This window comes from Lepidochelys kempii, chromosome 19 (assembly GCF_965140285.1).
Source record: "Lepidochelys kempii isolate rLepKem1 chromosome 19, rLepKem1.hap1, whole genome shotgun sequence".
NCBI classification, from domain to species: Eukaryota; Metazoa; Chordata; order Testudines; family Cheloniidae; genus Lepidochelys; species Lepidochelys kempii.
This window is the reverse complement of record NC_136398.1, coordinates 8,721,706-8,748,804: the sequence shown is the minus strand read 5'-3', so window position 1 is coordinate 8,748,804 and position 27,099 is coordinate 8,721,706. Positions and strand designations below refer to the sequence as shown.

The following is a 27,099-nucleotide window of genomic DNA, read 5'->3' as shown; positions in this document are numbered from 1 at the left end:
CACATGGAGTTAATCAGGAATAGTTAATCTGCTTTAAATTCATACTTTACTTTATTCTGGATTAATGTTCATGTGTGGACAAGCCTGAAGTAACACAAAACAGACTCAAAGCCAGTGGATCCAGATGTGAGGATTACGCTGTCATGGGGGATTCTTCCTGTGATATCCGTATGCTATGCCAGCCCACTGGCTGTGGATGTGTCACCATGGTCAGGAAAAAGGACATCTCAGCACTTGTGCAATCCCTGGCTGCAGGAACAGGTCTTGGGGGCCATCGGCATCTTGGGGAACCAGATCGGTGCAGAATCAGCCCGGGGACTGGGGCACAAACGTCCGCCCACCTCCACCTACCCATGCCTTGAGGGCAGCTGAGAACAGGGCATCTTGTTTTTAGAGCAAACCACCCCAAAATGGTGGCTTTTAAAAATAACGATGTGTGTGTGAGCGATGGATTTCAAAAACTCACACTGCTGTCTCTTCCAGCAATGGCGTAACACAAGTGGATGGGGCGGTGTGCCTTTAGACCGGCAGAATTTGGTTTTCTCGTGTGTGGAATTTTCCTACCTTTTTAGAATTGAGACAAGATGCGTCCTTACTGCAAACTGCCAATCTGACCCAAACATATACCAAACCTCAAGCGCCCTTCTCCTTGCGCCAAAGACGGTGACAAAGCAAAGTGTGACATGATTTATACACGCACTTGCAACATGTTTCCTCTAGCTGCCGTCCGGGCCCCTGGGCTGTAGGGGCTTCATGAATGACTCACTGCCGCATAACTGACATGGGTCTCGTTAGTATCAGTTGTTGCGGGGGTGGGGCGGGGGGAAAGGGAGGGAGGCTCCTTTGAAAACAAGAAACGTTGTCACCTTCCTGTTGGGTGTTTCAAAATTGTTTCCCTGGGTTGGCTGGCCAGTTGCTGGAGTGAACCCAAATGCGGAAGAACCTGATCCGGCTCTCATCCCATTGTTGCTAATGAGAATCTTTCCGTTGACTAGGGTGGGTGTGGGCTCCGGCCATATGCCAGTGGTATTCCACAGAATGATGGGGCGTGATTTTTACAGGCACCAAGCAGCCCCCTCCCCACCCCCCAGCTCCAGCTGATGTCAATGGAAGCCGCTCAGCACCCGTGAGAATCGGGTCTGTGTCACCTAGCACTTGACTTTTAAGAAGGCCAGTAAACCCATCGATCCTTGTAAGCAGCCCTGTGAGCTCATTACTATTAATGGCTTGTGCTGGGTGGGAATTCAGGGTAGATAATTGGAGTGGTCCCTTCCAAGCTTATTAATAGCCTTATTTTATAGCTGGGGAAACTGAGGCATAGAGCAATGTAGCGATTTGCCCAAGGTCACCCAGTAAGTCAGTGCTGGAGCTAGGACTAGAACCCAGGGCTCCTGAGTCCCAGGGCTGTGCGTAATCCATAAGGCCATTCTTCCCCAAGACCAGGCTACTGCAGGTAACACAGTGGGATTCGCTTGGTGATGACTTGTAAGCCAAGAAGGTAGCCTGGTTAGAAATGACTCCTGGGCAAGGCCCTGTGTCCAATTGCAGCCCACGTTACATAGCAGGGACCCCTGGATTAAGCATCACAACCCCCTGCAACCCCATTCATCCAGTACAATCCCAGCGGGGTCCCCTGTTATTTTTCTATGTTGCTATTCAATTCATTTAACGTGCCCTCCCCACCTCACCCACATTTTCAGGGTGCTGCAGAGTTTGGCAATGACAAGGCACGACGGCCTCGTAGAAGCTACTAGGAAGAAGGAGGATGTTTTGCCCACCACTGCAGGGGGGCTTCGGGTTTTCAATCCCCAGGGGAGTCCATTTTGGTGTCCTGGGGACCGTGGGACAAGGGAGGCTTTTGGGACATGGGGGACGTGGCTGCATTTCTTCTTCCTTCCCTGATTTGGGTTGGGAATGGAAGCGACTTTAAATATGGTGCAGGGGAGTTTGCATTCCTCATGCCCCAGCCCAGAAACTCTCAGGAGCTGCTCCCCCAACACAGGCATCCAACAATAGTTTAGTAGCTTGCCAGTTCTCCTAAAATGGCCAGCAGCGAAATAATTATCAAGGGTGACTTTTAAACAAGCCAAATTAGGGTTCAAAGTCAAGACCCCTGGGAGGATCCTGGGGGTAGCTCACAGAGTTATTGTTTCAAACTGCCCGCAGACTCAGGCAGACAGCGGTAGCGGCCAAAGCCTCTAGTTGAGATCGGGGACCCAGTTGTGCGAGGTGCTGTTCAAACACATAAAAGGAGACAGCCCTCAGCCTGAAGTGTTCACAGTATAGTGTAAAGACAAGGTTTCGTCAGGGAGTGCGAATATCACGCCTGTAGCAGGGCGTACGGTGATACCAGTCAGAGGGACATGTGGTAATAGAGACTACCTGTGTGCACAAATAGGATGCTTTTTAAGGATCCAAAATAAAAATGAAATATAAGTCACCTTTCTTGCAAATCCCCTGGAAAGGACCAGGGAGACACGGGTCTCTGCTACATTAGAAAAATTGCACTGGTTTAATTAAATTGATCTCGTTAGAACCAGTGCAGCACCTTGTGTAAATGCACTTCAACTAGTTTAGTTCCAGCTTAAATTAGTCTGGCTTATTTGGGCAATTTGCAAACCTAACTTTGCTGCCTAGCATCCATTGACTTCAAAGGAAAGAGGGCGAAGCCAATGCTGAAAGTCCCGCTCATGGTGCAGCTACATTAGGGGTTCTCACCAGGTTGATTTTAGATCAATTTAGTTAAACCCAGGACAATTTGTCAAGTACAGATTAGGCCACAGAAGAATGCTTTACCATATTCACTTAAAGAAAATCTTCCTTCCCCCTCTTTTTATGTTTGTAAAGTACTGTATTACTTTTAATAGGTCTCGTGGAATAGCCTGCTAGTACCCCAGTTTTTCAGGCATGGTCTACATTTCAAAATTAGGTTGACCTAGCTACATGGCTCAGGGCTATGAAAAATGTTGCATTCTGAATGGTGTGATGAGGTCAACCTAACCCTCTCCCCGCCCCAAGTGTATAGGGGCTAGGTCAACTGGCGAATTCTTCCATTGACCTAGCTCCTGCCTCTCAGAAAGATGGATTAACTACAGTGATGGAAAACCTCCTTCTGGCAAGGTAGCAAGTGTCTACATTACAGCCCTGCATCATCACAGCTGCTGAGCCATCGCTGGGCCATTGCAATGACTGTAGTGTAGACCTGGCCTCAGAAACGCAATGTGGCTGTTCTAAGGTTAAATTCTAAATTATAGACCTAGCCAATACTGTTCATTTCTGCTCCCTCGTCCTCCAGGAGCCCATCCAGATTGACTTATAGTTGCTTTAAAATAGCTGTTTCTTGGGCAGCTACTAAATTGTTTCCAAAGGAAGTTAGGCAAGCATTAGTGGGAAGAAAATAAAATGTGGGCTATAATTTTCGCCTCAAAGGAAGGAACATACCAAGATGGGTTTCCTGCCTTCTTTCTATCTCTGAGTATTCCTCTGTCTTTAAATTGCTCTTCTGAGCCAGTGAATTAGATTTGCACATTGGACAATACTCCCTGAAATGAATCGAGTTTAAAATGTTTAAAGATGGAATATAACCTAGTAAAGAAATGCAGCATCACGATGAGACACAATAATAGCACTTAAGCACTTTATTTCATAAAGAGTATGCAAAGGAATCACTGATGTGCAGCCACCACTGGATTAGAGCATGGCAACTGTTTACCAGCAACAATTTATGAAGTGAAACAAAACACCCTCTTTGTTTGCACCTGCAATTTGGCATCGATACTAGGGTTAACAGCTCTTCTCTTGCGGGTGGGTCGTGGGATCTTTAGTGGTCAGGATCTTGGTTTTCCTTCAGTCCACACTGACTTAGCTCTTGATGCTTCACTGACATCATCTAGCCCAGACCCCCCCAGAAGAAGATTGCACAGTCGGTAGGTCTCTGCCTCATTGCACAGGTCTGTGCTACTGTGTTCTGATGCAGGTTTGGGGGCCACAGAGCAAACTAAGTGCTGCGTACTGAATCACCATGGCGTTCCTTAAGGGGTCTCCCCTCTCCAAGCTTTGACCTGACACACAGCTCGTGAGGTAGTCGGGCTGCAGGCTGTCAGTCTCACCGAATACCAGCCAGTCAGGGCTTTTGCTGCTCTTTGCAATACAGGTGCATAGTGAAATGTGGGCTAGAATGCTGCTAGCCTAGGCCCAGATTCACAAAGATACCTGGGTGCCTCACTCCCATGGTAGATCCATGGGAGTGAGGCACCTAAATAGCTTTGGGAATGTGAGCTCCGGTGCCCAGCAAAGCTGAGGTGTGTCAATTTAAGGACCTGGGAACAAAGAAGCTGGTGGGGGTGGATTTTGGTGAGTAGATCGGAGGGCTCTGTGTGTGTTCATATAGCTCTAAATTTCAAGACATTTACAAAAACAGAAGGTTTCAAGTCGTAAATGTTCTTTACACGCTCGAGCAAGTACCCCTGAGATGCTCAGATAAGCTGTATGGTATTTCAGACACAGCAGAGGAAGTAATCACATGTAGTTCATGAGTTAGTTATATCAGATACAGAACAACCGCTTTGCTGGTTGCAACGGACGCTGTTCACACCTTGGCTTTTCAATGCCCCAAAATAAACTCTGTTCTGTTTTCTTTCCAGAAACATTCACCATTTTTTTTCTCACCTTCTTTGTTGACTCTGACTTGAAAGTAAATGCACTCGCTCACAGATGTGAGAGGTGACAAGTAGCCATGAGGATGGGCGTTTAAGGGAGGGTTTGGACTCCTCTCTAGAAAGCAGGAGGATTTGATATTCCAGAGAACAAACTGTCTCTCTCTGTGGACCACCTACTGCCCATACGCCCAGGTGGACCCTCTGTGGACCACCTACTGCCCATACGCCCAGGTGGACCCTCTGTGGACCACCTACTGCCCATACGCCCAGGTGGACCAGCCATTAGAAGTACAAAAGAGCAGGGAGAGAAGAATGTTGGAAGACAATTTAGGTACAAGGAGAACAAAAACTAGAAGGGACAGGGGGGAAAAGAATCAGAGGCACAGAGAGATGTAGAGATGCAGTTTTCTCCCCCACCGCTCGCTGTCTTTGACACACACACATTATATACAGAAGTGTAAAATATCATTCGTGTTTACATTGTCATCAATCATCATGCCATATGGCAGGAAAGTAGGTTTTTTTTCCCCCCTGGGCTGGATTTTTCATGTCAATTTTGCAAGGCATGTACATACACACATCACACAGCTATAGTCAAGCTGAAAAAAATCTTTTTAAAACTTTATCAAGTTTTCCATTGACTCTCTCGCTCTCTATATCTATCAGCTCTGTTGTGTATGTGTGAAAACAGAACGTGTATGTGTGTGCCTGGAAACACACACACACATACAGTGCTTTGCTGCTGACTTACTTGGGGAAGACATGTTACCTGTCTGTGCCTCAGTTTCTCCATCTATAAAATGAGGCTCATGACACTTTATGGCAGGCAAAATTTTCAAAAGCACCACAGGGTGGGATTCCCGACAGTGTTGCGGCACTTAACGCCCATGTTTCAGTGGGAGTTAGGCACTTAAAGACCCTTGTGACTGCCACTCTCCACGCCTAATTCACTCTTGGAAATGGGACTTGGGCATCTAAATCACCTCCTGGCGAAGCTGACAGTTTTACCCGGTCACGGTATGGAGCACTTTTGATGACGGGCCGGGCAAAGCGTCGCTGCTTTCCCACTGGCTCTTCGCCTTCACGGTAAGACGTGTTCGCTAGTGTTCGGCCTACACTTTCCTCTGCCCCCTTTCCTCCTCTGTACGCCGATATTATTTATACCCCAGGGACTTCCCATGGCCCCCAAATAAATCCGTCCTCCTTGTAACCTAAGCCAGTCACCTATTCATTAGTGGATCCCCTGTTCCCCCCCGCCCCTCCCCCCGGCCCATGTGCCCTGAACTTTGGCTACACTTCAGTCCGAGGGGTGACTGGAGCACGTGCAGACGTCCCCGAGCTCGCTAGAACAATGGCAGGGAAGCCGCGTGTCGAGTGGCTAGCCAGGGCTAGCCAGTGGCTAGTCGAGTGGCTAGCCAGGGCTGCTGCGACCCGAGCTGCTGTGGCTTCACCGCACTGCAATTCACTGTTGTTAGCGGCTCTTGCTACTTCCACGCCAGAGCAGGTATCCCGAGGCGTGCTGCAGGCCCCCGTGGAGGCTGGACCCCCCCATTCCCCAGAATGTCCCTGCTCGGCAGGGGATCAGGTCCAGTGGGAACGGTGCAGGCCCCGAAAGGCAGCGAGGCTCGGCTTTGGGTTGCCCAGCCCTCCTGGGGCAGCTAGCAGCTCTTCAGTGAGGAGGCAGAACCTTCTTCCCCGCATCAGAGACGCGCCTCCCTCCTGCTGCGGGACACAAAGCGTCCCCGTGCGGGCGCCTCGTGAGCCGGCGGCTCCCGCTGCTGACCCACGCGGGCTTTGCTGCCGTTCATAAGCAGGCATTTGGTACAGCGCTTGTCCTTTAGCTCCTCAATGCCAGAAAAGGCCTATATGGGCTCCCAAGCTGGCAGGACACTGAAGTCACTCTGTCACTTGGGCTCAGCTGCTTTAGCTGGAAAAGAGCTACATGGCTTTGAAAGCTGGTTTGTCTGAAGCGTGGCAAAAGCAGGGGGGAAGGGGGGGGCTTTAAGACATGCATATTTCACTGGCACAAAATAGGGTGTCTTGCTGGCCTGCTCCTCCACACCATCCCGATGCCAGAACAAGCCCACCTACGAGACAGTGACATTAGCAGTCAGGGCTTTGACCTCTCCATGGCTTTTATTTAATACACATTCCACGCTTCCCCAATCTCCCATCCAAAACACTGACATTTCCGCTGGGCGACTGGGTCAGATTTTGGAGTAGTTGGGCACTCGAGTCAATCTTACAATGGTTAAATTCTTACATCTAAATGGGCTTATTCAGTTAGTGCAGCAGCTGGTGTGATTTCGAGAAGAAAATAAACATTTCCTTCAAATATTTTGATTGGCAACTGGACAGCTGAAATACTCAAGCTCAAATTGCCAGGGTCTAAAAAGCGAAGGGGCTGGACAGCTATAAACCAAGTCAAGCCATCGTAAATTTGCAGATGCAACGCGTTGCAGCTGCGTGTGTTGCATGCAGTGGATTGTGTGTGTGTGTGAGAGAGAGAGAGAGAGTTTAAAAAGCAGCTCTGATTTCAAACGGAGTGAAGGGCTGGTGAGGAGAGTGTAGATACAAGGTACTAACTCCGACTTTCCTGGCATGCGCTGAGTTGGTTGTGCAAATGGTATGTTCACTCTAGATTGCCCCTTGATCACTTGTTTAATGTGACAGAAGGTTCTTTTGCTGTTGCAATAGGTGGTTATGGAACGCATAGAATCATAGAATATCAGGGTTGGAAGGGACCTCAGGAGGTCATCTAGTCCAACCCCCTGCTCAAAAGCAGGACCAATCCCCAATTAAATCATCCCAGCCAGGGCTTTGTCAAGCCTGACCTTAAAAACTTCTAAGGAAGGAGATTCCACCACCTCCCTAGGTAACGCATTCCAGTGTTTCACCACCCTCCTAGTGAAAAAGTTTTTCCTAATATCCAACCTAAACCTCCCCCACTGCAACTTGAGACCATTACTCCTTGTCCTGTCCTCTTCTACCACTGAGAATAGTCTAGAGCCATCCTCTCTGGAACCACCTCTCAGGTAGTTGAAAGCAGCTATCAAATCCCCCCTCATTCTTCTCTTCTGCAGACTAAACAATCCCAGTTCCCTCAGCCTCTCCTCATAAGTCATGTGTTCCAGACCCCTAATCATTTTTGTTGCCCTTCGCTGGACTCTTTCCAATTTATCCACATCCTTCTTGTAGTGTGGGGCCCAAAACTGGACACAGTACTCCAGATGAGGCCTCACCAATGTCGAATAGAGGGGGACGATCACATCCCTCGATCTGCTTGCTATGCCCCTACTTATACATCCCAAAATGTCATTGGCCTTCTTGGCAACAAGGGCACACTGCTGACTCATATCCAGCTTCTCGTCCACTGTCACCCCAGGTCCTTTTCCGCAGAACTGCTGCCTAGCCATTCAGTCCCTAGTCTGTAGCTGTGCATTGGGTTCTTCCGTCCTAAGTGCAGGACCCTGCACTTATCCTTATTGAACCGCATCAGATTTCTTTTGGCCCAATCCTCCAATTTGTCTAGGTCCCTCTGTATCCTATCCCTGCCCTCCAGCGTATCTACCACTCCTCCCAGTTTAGTATCATCCGCAAATTTGCTGAGAGTGCAATCCACACCATCCTCCAGATCATTTATGAAGATATTGAACAAAACCGGCCCCAGGACCGACCCCTGGGGCACTCCACTTGATACCGGCTGCCAACTAGACATGGAGCCATTGATCACTACCCGTTGAGCCCGACAATCTAGCCAGCTTTCTACCCACCTTATAGTGCATTCATCCAGCCCGTACTTCTTTAACTTGCTGACAAGAATACTGTGGGAGACCGTGTCAATACAGCTAATACATTAATACAGCTAAAAGAAAAGGAGTACTTGTGGCACCTTAGAGACTGACCAATTTATTTGAGCATAAGCTTTCGTGAGCTACAGCTCACTTCATCGGATGCATACTGTGGAAAGTGTAGAAGATCTTTTTATATACACACAAAGCATGAAAAAATACCTCCTCCCACCCCACTCTCCTGCTGGTAATAGCTTATCTAAAGTGATCACTCTCCTTACAATGTGTATGATAATCACGGTGGGCCATTTCCAGCACAAATCCAGGGTTTAACAAGAACGTCGCGGGGCGGGGGGGGGTTGGAAAAAACAAGGGGAAATAGGTTACCTTACATAATGACTTAGCCACTCCCAGTCTCTAAGTCATTATGCAAGGTAACCTATTTCCCCTTGTTTTTTCCTACCACCCCCCTAGACGTTTTTGTTAAACCCTGGATTTGTGCTGGAAATGGCCCACCTTGATTATCATACACATTGTAAGGAGAGTGGTCACTTTAGATAAGCTATTACCAGCAGGAGAATGGGTTTGTGTGGCGGGGGGGTGAGAAAACCTGGATTTGTGCTGGAAATGGCCCAACTTGATTATCATACACGTAAGGAGAGTGGTCACTTTAGATAAACTATTACCAGCAGGAGAGTGGGGTGGGAGGAGGTATTTTTTCATGCTTTGTGTGTATATAAAAAGATCTTCTACACTTTCCACAGTATGCATCCGATGAAGTGAGCTGTAGCTCACGAAAGTTTATGCTCAAATAAACTGGTTAGTCTCTGAGGTGCCACAAGTCCTCCTTTTCTTTTTGCGAATACAGACTAACACGGCTGTGACTCTGAAACCTGAAATTAATACAGCTGTTCTATTTGGAACTTGTCAAGTCTATTATGATTCAGAACGTCAGGGGTGACTCTTCTGAGAGCAGCAGGAGCAGACTAGGAACTCGGGCAAGATGAACATGCTTCCAAATTTCATTAGAGGACAATGATGCCCAGCAAATATGTAGGGAAAATTTTAGCTTGGTGATGAATTCCAGTTCATCGTTTGCGAACTAATTGTGCTTATTACTTGTATAAAACTTCAGGCTCTGTTGTTCGGTTTGTTCTTGTGGGATAGAGTTGGCTGAATGCTGCAGAAACACAGGTTCACCATTATACGTATGACAGCGGGGCCTAGAGCCCGCAACTGAGAGCAGGGTCCCATTGTGCTAGGCACTGTAAGTACACATACTTAGAGAGAGTTCCCGCCACACAGAGCTCACAGTCTAAACAGACGAGCCTGACCCTGGATGGGGGAAATAATATATTATTAGTATCTCCATTTTATGGGGGACACTGAGGCAGAGGGAGACTAAATAACGTGTTCACAGTGATACAGAGAGGCTGCAGCAGAGTTGGGAAGTGAATCCAGAGCTCCTGGACGGTGTCTTTGCCACAAGATCATCTTTTGTCTCCACTTGCAACCTGTGTGTCGTTGTCTAAAAGTGTCCAGAATGGGGTCTGTGTGCACCACTGCCCTCTAGCGGACAGAATGTCAGCTCTCGTCCAGGTGTTGATCACTTTGCAGGGGTATTGCCATCTGATGGGCGCCGCTTGGAAAAGAGGCCTGACATAAAAGCGACTAGTGCTTCACAAAGAGCCGGTCACCCAGCATGGGAGAGCTGCAGGGTTTGTAGCCAAGGGTCCTTTGATCAAGTCCAAGTGGGGCCAGAGTCTAGTGTCCCGTGTGAAAGTAGGAACACTCTCCCCACAGTGGCCCAAAGATGCACCCCAACATCGCATCAGTTGGCGGCTGAGTGCCGCTTGGCACAGTCCACAGAGCGGCCTGTGCAAGGCAGGTCTGGTGCCAAACGCTGCAGCGTGGGAAGAGCATCCAGGCACAGGCCTGATTCGGTCTCAGGGTGGGCTCTGGATGCGAGCCACGGGGCTGTCTAGCCACATGACGCATGCCAGGCTTACGGGATGACTCTTACTTTGGCTAACGCACCACAGGTTGAACAGGAGCCTGCCGGAACGAAAGGCAGGAGCGGCTACGTCGGGCGCACCAGAAACAAGGTTCCCTAGGCAGGGGCCGGATCATAGCAGCTCATATTATCTGTGGGGTGGCACAGTGGGGGGACCTGTAGCACGCAGTCACTGGTGTGTTACACCTGCATTGCTTTAGCTTCACTACACCAGCCCCACTTCTGTCCAGCCCGTGTCCCATTCTGTCGCTAGGGGCTGTCGCTCATTCAGCAGCTGCAGTTTTGACAGCCTGGGGCAGGGTTTGGCTAGCACGGTGGGGCAGTGGCTTGCAGGCAATATAGACACATGTCCCTTACTCAGTTACCCCTTAGTGTGTCTCTCGGTGAGGGACAAAAAGCTTCAATCGGTAAGGCCTGGCGGGTAATGCCTTTCCCCTCAGAAAACCTGAGCTTAAAGCCCGGAGTTTGTGTTAACTCCTTGTTGGAATGGGTGCTATCACAGCCGTAAAGGCCTGATGATACCTAGTCGTACACGTGGCTGTGCAAAGCGGGGCCTTGCCCGGTCCGGGAGTGCAGGCAACGGGCACCCAAGCAGTCGGGGATATTCCGTGGGAGCGCTAATCCGCAGCACACCCGTTCTGATCCCTGGGAGGTTGTTATACAACCCAAGAGTGGCTATAAACAGAGCTAACACTGCTATTCAGCACACTAGGAAACTTTTTCCCATCCCTACAGCCCGTCAACCTCCCCCATCTGCCCTGTTTGGGCAGGATCTGCCCTAAGGATATTTCCCACTTTCCAGTTGGCTGGCGGTGTAAAGTGTCTACAGCTCCAGGATGGCGCCATTTCTCCCCCTTTGTATTAGAAAGGTGGGTGGGATGGCGGGGGGGAGTGGGGAATCAGAACACAAAGAATGCCATTATACAGGGAGGTGGTGTGTTGTTCCGTGGCCACTGTTTGGATTTTCCTGGCAGGACAACGCCCCCAGAGATGAAGGATGAGAATTAAAAAAACAAACAATCAGGGCTAGTTTTACTGCTGCTCTGTAAAAGCTGAAACCTTCTTCCGGATAAGACGTTAAACCCAGGTCCTGACCACTGTTTGCAAGCATGATGTTAGCACAGGTCTCCTGGCTAAATTCCAGCATGAGGAGTTAGGTCCAGCCCCCTCCTGTTCCTTCCATAGTTTCAGATGGCTAAGATATGCGTCTTCACTTCCTGGTTAAACCGCTCTGCACTGTGGCATGCTGGCACTGAGGTGGCTGTATTTCGGCGGTCAGAGGTGTATAGATATAGACAGTTGTCTAAGAGGCGTAGGTGTGTTGCAGCGAGCCTGCAAAGTGTACATTGTAGTTTAAGTTGAGTCAAGATGAGACTCATACCACTACTTAACATGCAAGGACTCAATGCTAATGAGCATGCATTATGTACAGAGGGCAGCATACCGATCCAGATTCAGCCCTGGTTTAATTCCATTGCATCTGGCTCATTATCTCTGTGTCACTGGCTTGTTCTGAGGTGTAAGAGCTGACACCTGGAAAGCTAGCAGTATTTGCATGCCGTAGAAGGAGTTTCCATAGACCTATCTATGGGGGAGGGATAGCTCAGTGGTTTGAGCATTGGCCTGCTTAAACCCAGGGATGTGAGTTCAATCCTTGAGGCAGCCATTTAGGGTTCTGGCCCAAAACTGGGGATTGGTCCTGCTTTGAGTAGGGGGTTAGACTAGATGACCACCTGAGGTCCCATCCAACCCTCATATTCTACCCATGTCCTTTTCCATAGAGCTCCCTGCACAGGGCCTTTAATTAACACTTTGATACAGTTGCATCTAAATAGTAGCAAGTATGGATTCCCAAGCGGTGCAAGTATAGACCAATAAGAAGTTGGCTTAAAAATAACCCCCTTTTGAGTATATTATGGAGGCAAAGGGAAATGCGCCCTGAGAACTTATCTTTTATTTCAATTTGCTTTTTATGGACTGTTATTTATGGGTATATGAAATATAATGAAGGGAGGTAACTCCCTCTTGGCTCAGCTCGTGGTACATGGCTTGGTGGGTCTGCTCACCATCTGAAGTGAGATGGTCACCATCTGTATTGGACGACCGGGTGAAGCTGAATTCCTAGGGATGGCCTAACCCTGGGAGAAATGTAGCAAATTTGGAGGCTGCTTCCCTGAGAAGAGTCCAAAGATGACAAATGAAATTGCATGTGCAGGAAGCGATGGGGAGGGGGGGCCCCCCACGGGCTGTGATGCAATAGGTGGTGCTCTTCCCCTTATTGCAGAACGGCTCGGTTCCTTTTACGCAGCCGTACCATCTTCTTGTATTGGGAACTTATCAGGTGTCAAAAGCTAAGCAGGTCTAGACAGGCCAATGCTCGAATGGGAGATCTCTTTTGTGGATTCATGGCTTCCTGGGAGGATATTGTGCAGCCAGAGGTCCTGCCTTTAGGATGAGATGTAAAGTGAAGGTCCTTCGGTCATTTGCAATGGTTAACAATCGCACAGTGCCTTTCCCAGTAGCATAAGGGTGTTAGCCAGGAGATACTGGACAAATTCCAACATGAATAATTCCCTTCTCCTGCCCTAAGATTCCCCCCCTGCATTCATGGTAAGACAGGACCCTCTTCTTCACTTCCCGTCCCAAACTGCTGAGTAACATTGCTGGGCTGTATTTTGGTGGTGGATGGATGGATTTTGTTCTGCTTTACAATATATACATATAATTTGTAAAGCATTTTGGGTTGAAAAAGCACTATCAAGGTTGGGCTTTATTTATTAGCCTCATATTTAAGAAAAAGGCAGTGTACCTACACTGCACCTCACATCCACTCCTGGGTAGCCTAATCTATCTGCTCCCCTTTAAAATAAGTCTCCGCTCCTACCCGCTTGCAAGGATCTCATTGTTCTAATTCTGCTTCTGATACAAAGCCACAGGCCAGCTCTGATTGTGGGCTGTAGCTTTAGACCAGCTGCTTAGACCAGTGCAAATCAGGAGTTAAGCTATAAAAGTTAGTCGAATCACACGCGTGTAAGGCAGATCAGAAACACAGCTTCTAAGTGTATTATTGCCCTCCTCCTAATCCATTAACATGTCACTGTTTGGTGATCAGGACGCTCATATCATAGGGATACAGTGCAACCTACAAAGCGCCCTCGGTGTAGACGTGTATGGAGAAAGATCCCATCACTTGTATTTTGTCATGACAGAAAAAAGCTACAGTGAAAAAACGACAGTGTTCTGGTCCAGGGATTGAGAAAGAGCAGCCAGGGTTGACCCTATGGGCCAGATTCAGAGCTGGTGTAAGGGGGTGCCACTCCATTGAAAGCAGTGGGGCTAGCCAGCCTGTGGCTCGGGCTGGGACTCTAAGGACATGTTGCATGGAGACCATGGGTCTGAGGAGAGCTGCTTTCCACTGTAGTCTCCCGCAAAGGTGGTGTTTGGAATGGGGCTGAGGGAAGCCCCTTTCTTGTACCTCCTTTGGCCAGCTCCATTCTCCTGCTGCTGCTCGGTTAGAACAGGAATAGTTCAAGGGCCCAGAAGTGGAGATGCTGGGAAGACGTCTTGCCCACTCTCTGACCCACCCACAGGGGCTGTGAGGTTGTAACTGGCCCAGCAGCAGCTTTCACCATTGTGGCAAGAACCATGAGGCTAACTCTTGCCCTCCCCACGCAATGAACTGCAGGCGGGTCAACCCAGGGTGGGCAACACTCGGCCCTTGAGCACCTGGGCTTTGCAGTGACTCATACCACCTCGGCTCATCTTTGCTTTGTAGCAGGTCCCCCAAGCCCACAGACGTGCTGGAATCCAGGGGGAGAAGCCACAGATCTTAAGGCAGCCGCCGAAGTCTGGCACAGTCATGAGAAGGACCAGTGCTCCCCTGGGAACTATGCCATCTTGGACTCCCTTTCCTAGCTTGGTCTGCCTGGGAAATCCTTTGGGTTTGCAGTGGTGGACAATTTCCTTGACCTCCCCCCAAACAGATGGGGGCTGCCCCAATGTCTGAGGGAATTAGAGGGGACGCCCCTTTATATCGGCCTCCCTGCCCCTCCATCAGACTTTCGGCCAGAAGGACCAAGTTTTCCACTCTTTTTATATCCCCTCAGAGGCAAAAAGCAGCAGGGACATGGTGGCTCAGCCTGGGAGCTTTCAGCTGTATGTTTATCAGCTCCATCCCCTGATGCTATCAGCCTGAACAGGCCACCCACACGAAGGCTTAACGACCTGGCCTAGACTCCGGCTTTCCCTCCCTGGCTCTGTTTGTGCGTGTGTGTACACCAAGGGGGCCTGACTGACTGGCTCAGGGACTGGCTGTCTGGGGCCCTGTGCCGGTTTATTTGCTACACAGCCCACGCAATGGCTAAACAATTTTTTTGTGTTTATAGCTTTTTTTTTTTCTGCTGGAGACGGATAAACCACTAGAGAAATAAGCTTATCCCCGTTCTTTCGTGGATAAGAAACAACAGCTTTTAGGGCAGGAAACCGGACTGGCCTAAACAAATGACTTTTTGTAGCTTCCACAACTCTGCTTAACTGCAGATTTAGGACGTGCCTCTTACTGTGAATTTTATTTCTTGTGCTGGAGACGCAAGGACGACTGCACCAACACCAGGCTGTGAACCATGCTGTAGAGTACCATACAGTGCTGTGCAGAGTATACAAGCAAAGATACCTCACCCTCCCCATCAGTAGAACTCAAAGAGCTTTTACCAAGCACATTGGCCCCATTTTATAGATAGGGAAACTGAGGCACAGGGAGCTGAAGTAACTTGCACACGATCACTCAGCAGACCAGAGGCAGGCATAAAACCCAGGTTTCCTAAGCCCTTGTCCGGTGCTCTAGCTACTAGGCAAAACGACTTTGTTACGCAACTGCTGATTGGTGTTAGATCCCTACTTTGTGTTTTGTTGTTCACATTCCTAAATTGTTTATTTATGAGGCATAGGTTAGAATGTCTTCTGTTTCACGGATTGATTTGAGTAAAGGCTGCAATCCTCTCGCCATTGAGAAAGGATAACGATAGGCCTAATGCTGGTTGCGAGGGCTGGTCTGCACCCAGTTTTCCTATCACTTTTGTACCCAGTTTAGAAACCAATACAGTTAAGTCAGTGCAGTCCCGTAAGTGTGGATGCAATCCCTTTATGGAGTCAGTGCAGTCCCATGGTGTGGATGCAGTTCTATCCGTATAAAGGTGTTTAGATCAGTGTGGCTTTTTTCCTGTTGCAGAGGCAGGAATAGACCTTTGGACTTGTTGCTCACAGGACCCTGTTTGGACAAATCACTCACTCTCCCGTTAAGCGTCAGCCCCAAGTACACCCTAAAGCTGCGCCCGTCAGCTGTGGTCTTTGTTTTCCAGCAGGAAAAGCCTAACCAGCCAATGTTCTTTTTTCTTGCAAACAGGCACGTCGGATCTGAGCCCCTTCTCTGACCCACGTCAGTTTGATCGCTCCTTTCCCACACTGCCGACCCTGACCGAGACCAGGTTTTCCGACCCCCGGATGCATTACCCCGGCGCGATGTCAGCGGCCTTCCCTTACCCCGCGACGCCCTCAGCCTCAGGGATCAGTGGCATCAGCATGACCAGCATGCCCACCACGACCCGCTTCCACCACACTTACCTTCCGCCACCCTACCCTGGCTCCACCCAGAACCAAAGTGGACCCTTCCAAACCAACCCTTCCCCTTACCATTTGTACTACGGTACGTCGTCCGGATCGTACCAATTCTCCATGGTGGCGGGAGGTGAGCGCTCACCCACAAGGATGCTGTCCTCCTGCACGAGTGCCTCAGTGGGCAACAACTTAATGAATCCCAACCTTGCTAATCAGAATGATGGCGTTGATGCGGATGGTAGTCACAGTAACTCGCCTACAGCCATGACGACTACCGGGAGGATGGATGAATCTGTCTGGAGACCCTACTAGGAAGGACTCAAGGAGGCACGTGTAACTTGAACCAAATAAAACGCCCATCAATGTGTTACTCCTGTCAATCGCAAATAGATCAAAATGAGGCCTAGCACGGGACGTCTCCCAATCTGAAGGCAAATCAGGATCCTTCCCTCACCAATATAGGTAATTGGCAAGCAAAGATGGACCAGAGCTGTATACAGTTCAAAACACACGTCCACAAGGCTTGAATTGGTCACTCAGTGAGGTTCCTTTGGTCACTTTGAAATGGGTGGATTGTATATAGGAGTGTGTGGAATCAGATGTTTGTTAATTGCCCAGCTGTGGCTATGTTCAGAATGCCTATCCATCATCTCGCTCTTAACCAAAAAAACCCCTGTCCTCCTGCAGAATCATAGGTGTTAAGAGAAAATTTTAAAAAGGCCCCAGAAATCAGCCAGTCCATCTCTCTGCAAATGCAGGAAGAACGAACTAAGAAGCCTTAGCCACTCGCCCCCTCCGGAAAAGGGCCTTTAATCACCAAACAAACCAGAGCTGCCCGCATCAGCTGAGACGTGAGTCTTGTTTACAGCAAAACAGGTGTGACTGGCTCTCGCTGACGCAGTTAAGGCTCTGAAGAACATTGCTAGCGAGTGAGCAGGTATCAGCCATGTGAACAAGTGCTGTGATATGATTTTGAAAGTGGTTGTATTGTGATTTTTGTTTGTTTGTTTGTTTTCAACAGTAACATGGCTGATCCCACGCTTGACGACCTCCCCAATCCCCTTCCCATATGTTTACATGAGATGTAATTTTTTAACACAATGTGTTTTCCTTTCGTCCTGACCTGGACGTTAATTCCTTGCTACTTCTAGTTAGTCTCGATGGTTGCGTCCGAGACGAAGAAGGCGTTTGGGACAATCCAGCGTGTGAGGTGCACTTACAAACACGTTTGCTGCAAAGAGGACGCGGAAGCCTTTGGAATTATATGAAATCCAGCGTAGCGGCTTCTCCTCGCTCATTTCCAGGTGGAACGCAGGCAGCTGTGGCAATACTTAGTATTTATTTTATGATTCGCATCCATTTTTACACCCAGAGTGGCTCTACACACCATGCGTTTGTGCTTAAAGAAAAGAGATTGTCGGCTGATTCTTGAAGTACTGACTGAGATTTGACTGACCCCTCAATTTTAAATAAAACGTAACCCCCTGGCTTTATTTTAGACAAATGAAATCATACTATATAGCACTTCTCATCTCAAAGTGCTTAGCATAATTATGCCTCGTATCACAACCCCTGTGGTGATTTAGGGCACTGTTATTATCCCCATTTTACAGACAGGTAAATTGAGGTAGAGGGATTCGTTGAAGGCCACATACAGTGGCACTCCTGACCCACGCTTACCACTGGTAACAGAGCAGCCGCTAGAGGCCTCGGCGGAGATTACGCCCCATCGTGCTGAGTGCTGTACAGATACATAGTGACTATCCTCCACAGTGACCTTACAACTGAAATAGACAACGCGTAGGGAAGTAAACAGGGGACATCACACAGGAGCTCTGTGGCAGAGTCTGGGCTAGAAGCCAGCATTCCTGGGTCCTTGGGATCTCCCTGGACCACGCTGCCCCTCCGCATTGCTAGCTGACATAAATTAGTTCCCTGTGCTTCAAACAGGAATTAGGGCCTGGTCCTAACATAACCTTACTCACACTAGTTGTTCCATTGAAGACGATGAGACGACTCCTGTGAATAAGGTACGTTTGCCTGGATAACAGTTTGCCACTTCAGCCGGCAGCTGGGTTGTAAGAGCTCCCACTCTAGGTCACTGAATGTAGCACACCGGTGGCAGGGATGGGAACAGAACCCAGGACTTGTGTGTTGCAAGAGGTACTTTAAGCAGAGGGGGGTCCTGCTCCTGTGTTAATGGATACAAAAGGCTACTAAAGCAGAAGCATTTTCCCTCCACTTTGCACTGGTGTAAATGACTGCACACGGCGAAGGGTGATGGAGAGTCAGGGCTTAGAATTAGATTCCCAGTCCTATTAAATAGGAAGACCCCGTGGGAGTTGGGTGCTTCAGGATGTGAACTAGAGGTCTCCTCTAGTTATGTGGCCACTTCAGAGGAGATATATTAATAATAATGCTGAAGCATAGTTCTAAATTCATACTAACCCTGTGAGTATTTAACAGAGCCCGTGGCTGGGGGTAAGCATCTCTCCGGCAGGGCGATGTAGAACAAGCCAAGCGGTAAGCATCCCTCTGGCAGGGTGATGTAGAACAAGCCAAGCGGTAAGCATCTCTCCGGCAAGGTGATGTAGAACAAGCCAAGAGTTGCCCCTTTTTTTCCCTTAACTGATTATGAAACTCCTACTACTCAGTGGGTTTTTTTAAGTTATCATGAGAATTATTTGGCATCTGGCTGCTTATGTTTGAGTGAGTTAAGGTTGAATTTCAATGAGACCTTGAGCGCCTTTGAAAATCCCATCCTATGCACCACAGCTAAAGCAAAGATGGTTGGCTTGTCAAATCTCAGTGGGTATCTTTCCAGCAATCAAGTGACATAAAATGCATTACCATTTAAATATGGGATTGGGACATCAAATCATATGTACCTAGATTTAGTTGTAAAGCTGCAATGACCACTCATGGATTTAAAAACTGCAAACTCCACTTGCCTTAGCAAACAGCAAGCCCATGCCTCTTGATTGCTATCTGTCTGTCAAACTGGACTATGGCAGCCTGTCTTCTGATGCGTTCAAGTTTATCAGTACAATAGTTCCACTGATAGAAAGCACAAAGAAAATAAGGAATTCTTCATACCAATTTAATGGTGTTCATGGAGTATTTAAAACCAAAAAAATATATATATATCTGCAACTATGTTCCTTTATGACATATTGTCATATGAAGGTGTAAATACAGACACCTCAATTTTATGCAAATGGTCGCAAAACTGGCCAAAAGAATTTGCTTTGCACTATCATTTGCTTTTTTGTTGTTTTTTTTTTAAATGCACAATCGCTTGTACAGTAAAACCTTTGTCTGGCTTATGAAATATTTAACTGTAAAATCTAATTTTTTGGTCTTATTTGTTAGAATAATATAATTCTTAAATATGTTGAAGGATCCAGTTCTTAATAATGCTTCCTATACTTGTGTGTGCAGGGTCAAAGCCAGAAACAACCAAAAAAATGAGACTAGAAGGACGCTCTTTCTGTAGCTAAAGATGGCAGAGATTTGTTTTGTTTAAATGGAATTTTATGATGGACATTGCAAAAATGCTAGTAACACCAAATAATGTGGTTATTTGTGTAATATACCAGGCCTACTTGAAGGTAACTCCCTATATTTAATATGTAACCCATCTTTTTACCTGTAGCACTTGTCACTGGGGAGGGGCGGGGGTCTGCTCCCACTGAAGTCATTAGCAGGAGTCTGCTGCTTTTAGCTTCAGCGAGCGCAGGATCAGACCCCCTCTTCTTAGCCTATCTTGTGAATAGGTGGACTCGAGTTTGTAAGAAGCCATAGCGAAGTGGCCAGTTCTGCTTTTCTATTATAAACGTCGATGTTCTTATCAAATGTACGTGATTATCTTGTCAGGCATCTGTGTAATCATTTTAAGGCCTTTCCACGTGGAATAATAAATGTATGGTTACAAGTCTCTGCGGTGCCTCCCGCCTGTTCGATTTCCTCGTGCTGCTCACCAGTGTTGTCCAAATACACAGACTCAATCCCAACGCTTCCCCTGGCCCCAGTGCCTGACCCCTGAGGAGCTACAAGCAAGTCCTCAGCTCGTCGTCGGAGCTCTGCTCATTTACACAAGCTAGAGGTTTGGCCCACTAAGGCATTTAACTCACACCCTGAGGGCTGTGTAAGGATAATTGGCTCCATTTTACAGATGGGGAAACTGAGGCACAGAGCATCTACTTGTACTGAATTTGCATTGGAAAGCAGAGGGTGCTCAGCACCCAATGTGATCAAGCTCTACTCCAGATTGCCCCCCCCCACACACACACCCTTTATTTTAAACGTCCCTTTGGATGGAGTACGCACAGAGAATGTATGCAGTGGACTGACTGGCGCAAGAGGGCCTGCGCCTAATGGGTTTTATACTCACGTAACACTGATTCCAATGGCGTCAGCCCCGCTTCATGCCGGTGAGAAAAGAGAATCACGCCCAAGGAAACGTGCCTGGCGGGGCATAGTGCTGAAAACCCCCCCTTTTTCTCTATCACCATCCTCCCAAGAGAACGCATGGGCTAGGGGGGTATCTCCCCCATGCCAAACAGCAGACCCTACGCATTGCCAGAGAGACCAGATCAATCTGGTTTTTAAGTGACTTTAGCCCATAGCTCAGCTCCACACAAACTTGTGTGCACCGCAAAAGAGCTGAAATGTCCCAGGCTATGTAAAGACGGAGTTGCTGAGACAGGTCCATACCTCAGGTGGAAACTGGCTTCTCATTACAGGCCTGATTTTTGACCTCCCCCTTTGCAGAATTCTGAGGTGCTAGACATTTAAGAACGGTGTGTTTTCATAACCCACCGGCTCAGGAAATTCTGCTCTTGAACAGCAGACAAAAAATTGGGCCAAGCTCCCAATCTAAAATAAGGTGGTGTAAAGCCGGAGCTATTCCACTGAAATCCATGGCATGACTCCAGAGTGACACCAGCAATTCTGAGAACAGAACTCAGCCCCTTTATTAACGGCACCTCACACATCGGCTGTGAAGTCAAGCCGCATGATCACTGCCTGACCGATGGGTAAACTGAGGCACAGGGCCCAATCTAAAGCCTAAAGAAATGAATGGAAAGACTCCAGCAAAATGTGTAGCAAACCCTAAATGAACTGGCCAAGGCTACACACGGTAGCATGTCAGTTGCAGAAAAAAACGAATAGATGTCAGGGATGCCGGTGCCTAGCAGACTGCTGGACCCACTACTCCCAAGCCTATTAAACAAGAACAAAGTCCCTCAGCGTCCACAAACACTGTGTCACAATTACAGCTGAAAAGCAACGCCACAGATTGCAGTGAAAACGTCGGCCTAGCTTCCTGGGCTTGGGAGGCCTGCCACGCTTTTTATTTATTATTTTGCGTCCCCCCCATGCCGAGATGCCAGCTGCGTGCTGCACAAATGCAGCTCAGAAAGCCAGTCCCTGCCTGGAGCGCTAAGCCGCTTGCACAGAATTAGGCACGCAGCATGTGAGAGAGTTCTGATGCTGAGTGATTCTTCAGATGTGCCTTTGCACCCGGTTGCATGACTTTAGCCCGTGGTTGCATGGGCGGGGGGGAAAAAACCCCGACGCAACCACAAGAAAAGCTGATATGGGTGAGAACTCAGCTTCACAGCCTCGGCCAACGGAAACGCGTTTCAAGTGAAGCCAGAGGCGGAACTGCCTATTTTCCCCACAGCTACTGGAAGAGGAAGCACCCAGAGATGAAACTCTTCTTTACAGGAACTTTCCATTCCAAACTGATCCGAGCGACACGCAGCCCCGTTGAAAGCCATAGCGACAAAAAGAGCGAGGGGCCCTTCGTCATGCTGGCACAGAATCACCAACCAATGGCCAAGCGAGAGAGACAGCTCCCAAGCAGTCTGCAAGGCTTTTGCAAAGCTGATGTTGTCTCTAACCTGCCCCCTGCCCCCCCCCTTGAATGGGCTTCATGCAGGTGCTGGGGGTGATCCTTGCAGTCATGCAGGGTTTGTCAGGGTCCTAATGTGAAACAGCAATTCTAAGGCATGCTGGTTAAACCTGTATCAGGTGATCATTTTTGGAAGCCTCTGTGCCAAACTGTCTCAATCAGTATGCGGAAATGAGGGAGGTAACTAATCAAGTAGATAACAGAGTAGACTGGAGATGTATACAGCACATGTCAGCCAGACACATTAATAGATTAATTAAAGGGATCACTGTCATCATCTACTCTGACCTCCTGCTTAACACAGGCCACAGGACTTCCTTGAAATCAGTCCAGTTTGATCTTATTAGATCCTGTCACTGCTTATTATTATTTATGGAGGCCCCCACCGGAGATCAGGACCCTATTGCGATCGGCAGTATTCAGATACAGAGCTCGGATGGGGCTACACAGGTTTGTACCAATTTAGCTAAACCAGTAGGGGGAAAGAAGGTGTACTTTGGTCAATGCAATCCCCTAGTGTGGGTCTAGTTATCCCTCTAGGTGCTAGTGTGCAAAAAAGGCTACATTATTTTTTCTATCGATTTAGATAAATCGCTGGGACAGACGAGGAGACAAGCCCTAAGAGACAGACCTTGCGTGGAAGAATTTGCACTCTGAATAGACGAGGCGTGGGAGAAAAGGAAGTATAATTATTCCCATTCAATAGTCTGCAGCAGATGAAGGAACTGAATGCAGGTTTCCTGAGTTCCCAGCCCCGGGCTTTAACGATACCCCACCCGCCATCTCAAAGTGCTTTCGTACAAACTCTGTATGCTAACTGTATAAAGCTACCCTATCACTTTCCCCATCCCGGAGGGTAAAAGCATCACACAACAGCAGAGGGTTGGACTGGAGGAAGAACACTCTACCCAATTGAAACTAGAGCAGCCTATTAAGTCCTGGGATGGTGGGTGGAGCCTACCAGAACAACAGAAGGCCAGCCCCTCAGCTGTGGCAGGGACCACAGACCCCAGAATTTCAGAGATTACAGGGGGATGATAAAGGGGGACGGGGGTTGCAAATAAGGGATCCAGTGGGGAGACAGCAGAGAACCCTGGAAAATGATCCAAGAAGGAGGCCCAGTGCACACTGCCCTGAGGAACTCTGCCCAGGTGCAAGCATGAGCAAGAGATGGGGAAAAGGCGGCACAAGGCAGCACGTAACTCACTTGAAATTAAATTTTCCCAGGAGCTACTAGGTTATTGTGAAAAGTGCCATCAAACAGTTAAAGTCCCAGGCCAGCAATTTTACATGTCAGCCAATAGACCACACCTTTCGCCAGGCAGCACCCCCTAGCATCATGTTGCTGTAATGGGGCATTGTTGAGTCAGCTGGAAGACTGCCCCACTGACCCTCAGACATGCACGTCTCACAGGGGCAGCATTTCATAGATTCCAAGGTCAGAAGGGACCGTTGTGATCATCTAGGCCGAGTTTCTGTAGAACACAGGCCATAGAACATTCCCCAAATTATTCCTAGAGCCCGTCTTCTAGAAAAACAGCCAATCTTGATTTTAAAATGGTCAGTGATGAAGAATCTCCCACAACCCTGGGTAAATTAGTCCAATGGTCCATTGTTAAAAGTTTACGTCTTATTTCCAGTCTGACTTTGTCTAGCGTCACCTTCCAGCCACTGGCTCCTGTTATACCTTTCTCTGCTAGCCTGAACAGCCCATTATTAAATATTTGTTTAACCCACTATACACTGTAATCTAGTCACCCTTAACCTTCTCTTTGTTAACCTAAATAGATTCAACTATTTGAGTCTATCACTCACTATGAGGCAGGTTTTCTAATCCTTTAATCATTCGCGTGGCTCTTCTCTGAATCCTCTCCAATTTATCAACATGAAGTTAGTTTGACAGGATCTATTTTTCAACTGTTTACCCCCTTTTCCAGATCATTTATGAATATGTTGAATAGGACTGGTCCCAGTACAGACACCTGGGGGCTATCACTATTTACCTCTCTCCATTCTGAAAATTGATCATTTATTCCTACCCTTTGTTTCCTATCTTTTAACCAGTTACCAATCCATGAGAGGACCTTCCTGCTTATCCCATGACAGCTTACTTTGCTTAAGAGCCTTTCGTGAGGGACCTTGTCAAAGGCTTTCTGAAAACCTAAGTACACTATATCCACTGGATCCCCACTGTCCACATGCTTGTTGACCCCCTTCAAAGAATTCTAGTAGATTGGTGAGACTTGATTTCTCTTTACAAAAACCATGTTGACTCTTCTCTTCCCCAACAAATTATGTTCATCTATGTGCCTGACAATTTTGTTCTTTACTATAGTTTCAAACAGTTTGCCCGGTACTAAAGTCAGGCTTACCAGCCTGTAATTGCCAGGCTCACCTCTGGAGCCCTTTTTAAAAATTGGTGTCACATTATCTATCCTCCAGTCACCTGGTCCAGAAGTTGATTTAAATGATAGGTTACAAACCACAGTTAATAGTTCTGCAATTTCACATCTGAGTTCCTTCAGAATTCTTGAGTGAATACCATCTGGTCCTGTTTAGTTTATCAGTTTTTTTCCAAAATCACCTCAACTGGGACAGTTCCTCGGACTTGTCACCTAAAAAGAATGGCTCAGGTTTGGGATTCTCCCTCATATCCTCAGTCATGAAAACTGATGCAAAGAATTCGTTTAGTTTCTCCATAATGGCCTTATCATCCTTGAGTGCTCCTTTAGCATCTCAATCATCCAATGGCCCCACTGGTTGCTTAGCGGGCTTCCTGCTTCTGCTTTACTTTCAAAAAATGTGCTATTACTTTTTGAGTTTTTGGCTAGCTTTCCTTCACATTCTTTTTTGGTCTTCCTAATTAAACCTTTATACTTCATTTGCCAGCGTTTATGCTCCTTTCTATTTTCCTCACTAGGATTTAACTTCCACTTTTTAAAGGATGCCTTTTTGCCTCTCACTGCTTCTTTTACTTTGTTGTTTAGCCACAGTGGCACTTTTTTTGGTTCTCTTACTATGATTTTTAATTTGGGGTATACATTTAAGTTGAGCCTTTATTATGGTGTCTTCAAAAAGTTTCCATGCAACTTGCAGGGATTTCATTTGGGCACTGTACCTTTTAATTTCTTTTTAACTAACCTCCTCATTTCTGTGTAGTCCCCCTTTCTGAAACTAAATGCTACTGAGTTGGGCTGCTGTGGTGTTTTCCCCACCACAGGGATGTTAAATTTAATTATATTATGGTCACTATTACCAAGCGGTCCAGCTGTAGTCACCTCTTGGACCAGATCCTGTGCTCCACTTAGGACTAAATCAAGAATTGCCTCTCCTCTTGTGCGTTCCAGGACTAGCTAGCTGCTCCAAGATGCAGTCATTTAAGGTGTCAAGAAACTTTATCTCTGCATCCCGTCCTCAGGTGGCATGCACCCAGTCAATGTGGGCATAGTTGAAATCCCCCATTATTTTTGAGTATTTTATTTGTATAGCCTTTCTAATCTCCCTGAGCATTTCACAGTCACTCTCACCATCCTGGTCAGGTGGTTGGTAATATAGCCCTACTGCTATATTCTTATTATTCGAGCATGGAATTACTGTCCATCAAGTTTCTATGGTACAGTTTGACTCATTTAAGATTTTTTACTTCATTTGATTCTATACTTTCTTTCACATATAGTGCCACTCCCCCACCAGTACGACCTGGTCTGTCCTCCCTTTATTTTGTATCCTGATATTACTGCGTCCCATTGATTATCCTCATTCCATCAAGTTTCTGTGATGCCTATTATATCAATATCCTCATTTAATACGAGGCACTCGAGTTCACCTATCTTATTACTTAGACTTCTAGCATTGGTATATACGCACTTCAAAAACTTGTCACTTTTTAGCTGTCTGCCGTTACATAATGTAATTGAATGGGACTCTTTTTCATTGGACTGTTTCTCATCAGATCCTGCCCGTATTTTATCACTGTGAGCAATCAGAAGTCCTCATTTTACTATACAGACTGTTTCTTTCTGCTCGAGGGTGACCAGATGTCCCGAATTTATAGGGACAGTCCCGATTTGGGGGACTTTTTCTTATATAGGCACCTATTACCCCCCACCCTCTGTCCTGTTTTTTAAGACTTGCTATCTGGTCTCTCTATTCTGCTCTGAGTCCCTTTATTTCCGGCATCTCTTCGCTAAGGGCTATTGTACTCAGGACCTCTCTAGCTCAAGCTCCTACTCACTGATCTGCTGGTGCACAGACTGAGTGCTCCCCCTAACGGAAGGAAGTGCTTGCTGCTCTCCTGTTTTCTGGGGTTCCAGCAGTAGAGGCTGCTAGCTTAATGCGGAAGGACAATTTCCTTCAGGCAGCAGCAGGCCTTCTGCCAGCTTGTTGCATGTAGCTTAAGCCACCGAATTTTGACTTGTGGGGTGAACGCATGTCTCGGGGCCTTGTGGGAGGTCAGCGCAAAGCTCAGTGCTTGGTGGAGGCCGTGCAATGGCATTTTAGGGTCACTGCTTTGTGGGGTCAATGTGTGTCTCCATGTTTTGGGGAGGGGGGGTCAGTATGTAGCTGCTCCTTGTTTTATTTGATTTTACCTGCCATAGCAGAATGAAACCAGTGCGCAAAGTGTATAGAACTGCAGTGTCAACGTACCCTCAGGGCTGAACCTCACGGGCCTGGGATGGATTTTCATGCTTTTGACGGTGAGGAAAATTCCTGCTTGCTAGGGAAATAACATTTCCTACACAAAGCAGCATGAGCACTAGCTCTGTCACTCGCTCTCTCCATTCCTTCCTTCCTTTCCAGCTCGCTCCTTTCTCTCTCTTGGTCCCCCTGTGTAAGCAGCTCCCAACAGGCCTGACAAACTCGCTACACCCAACACACTGCTTTCATGGTATTTAGCCCTAACTGTTGTCATGTGCGGTGACTGATAAAAGCTTATGTCCAACTGGACACATAATATTTAAGGCCATCTGTGTGTAGGTGGAAATATTGTTTTAAATACTGAAAATATTGTTTTAAAATCTGCATTCTCCATTCACTGAGGAAAGCCTTTGAAGAGCAGGGTGTGTTTATGAAAGCTTGGTTCCTGATGGACTGAAAACGAGC

The 27,099-nt window shown here is 47.6% G+C and overlaps 1 protein-coding gene across 1 annotated transcript in view; it reads left to right on the top strand.

Moving 5' to 3' along the window:
* The window catches only part of RUNX3 (RUNX family transcription factor 3), a 62,848-nt gene extending 42,869 nt beyond the window's left edge, over positions 1–19,979 (top strand). The window contains exon 5 of the mRNA XM_073317732.2: positions 15,865–19,979. Within this exon, the coding sequence (XP_073173833.1) occupies positions 15,865–16,388 (524 nt within the window). The 3' untranslated portion in view covers positions 16,389–19,979. The remainder of the gene's footprint in view (positions 1–15,864) is intronic.
* The last annotated feature ends 7,120 nt before the right edge of the window (positions 19,980–27,099 follow it).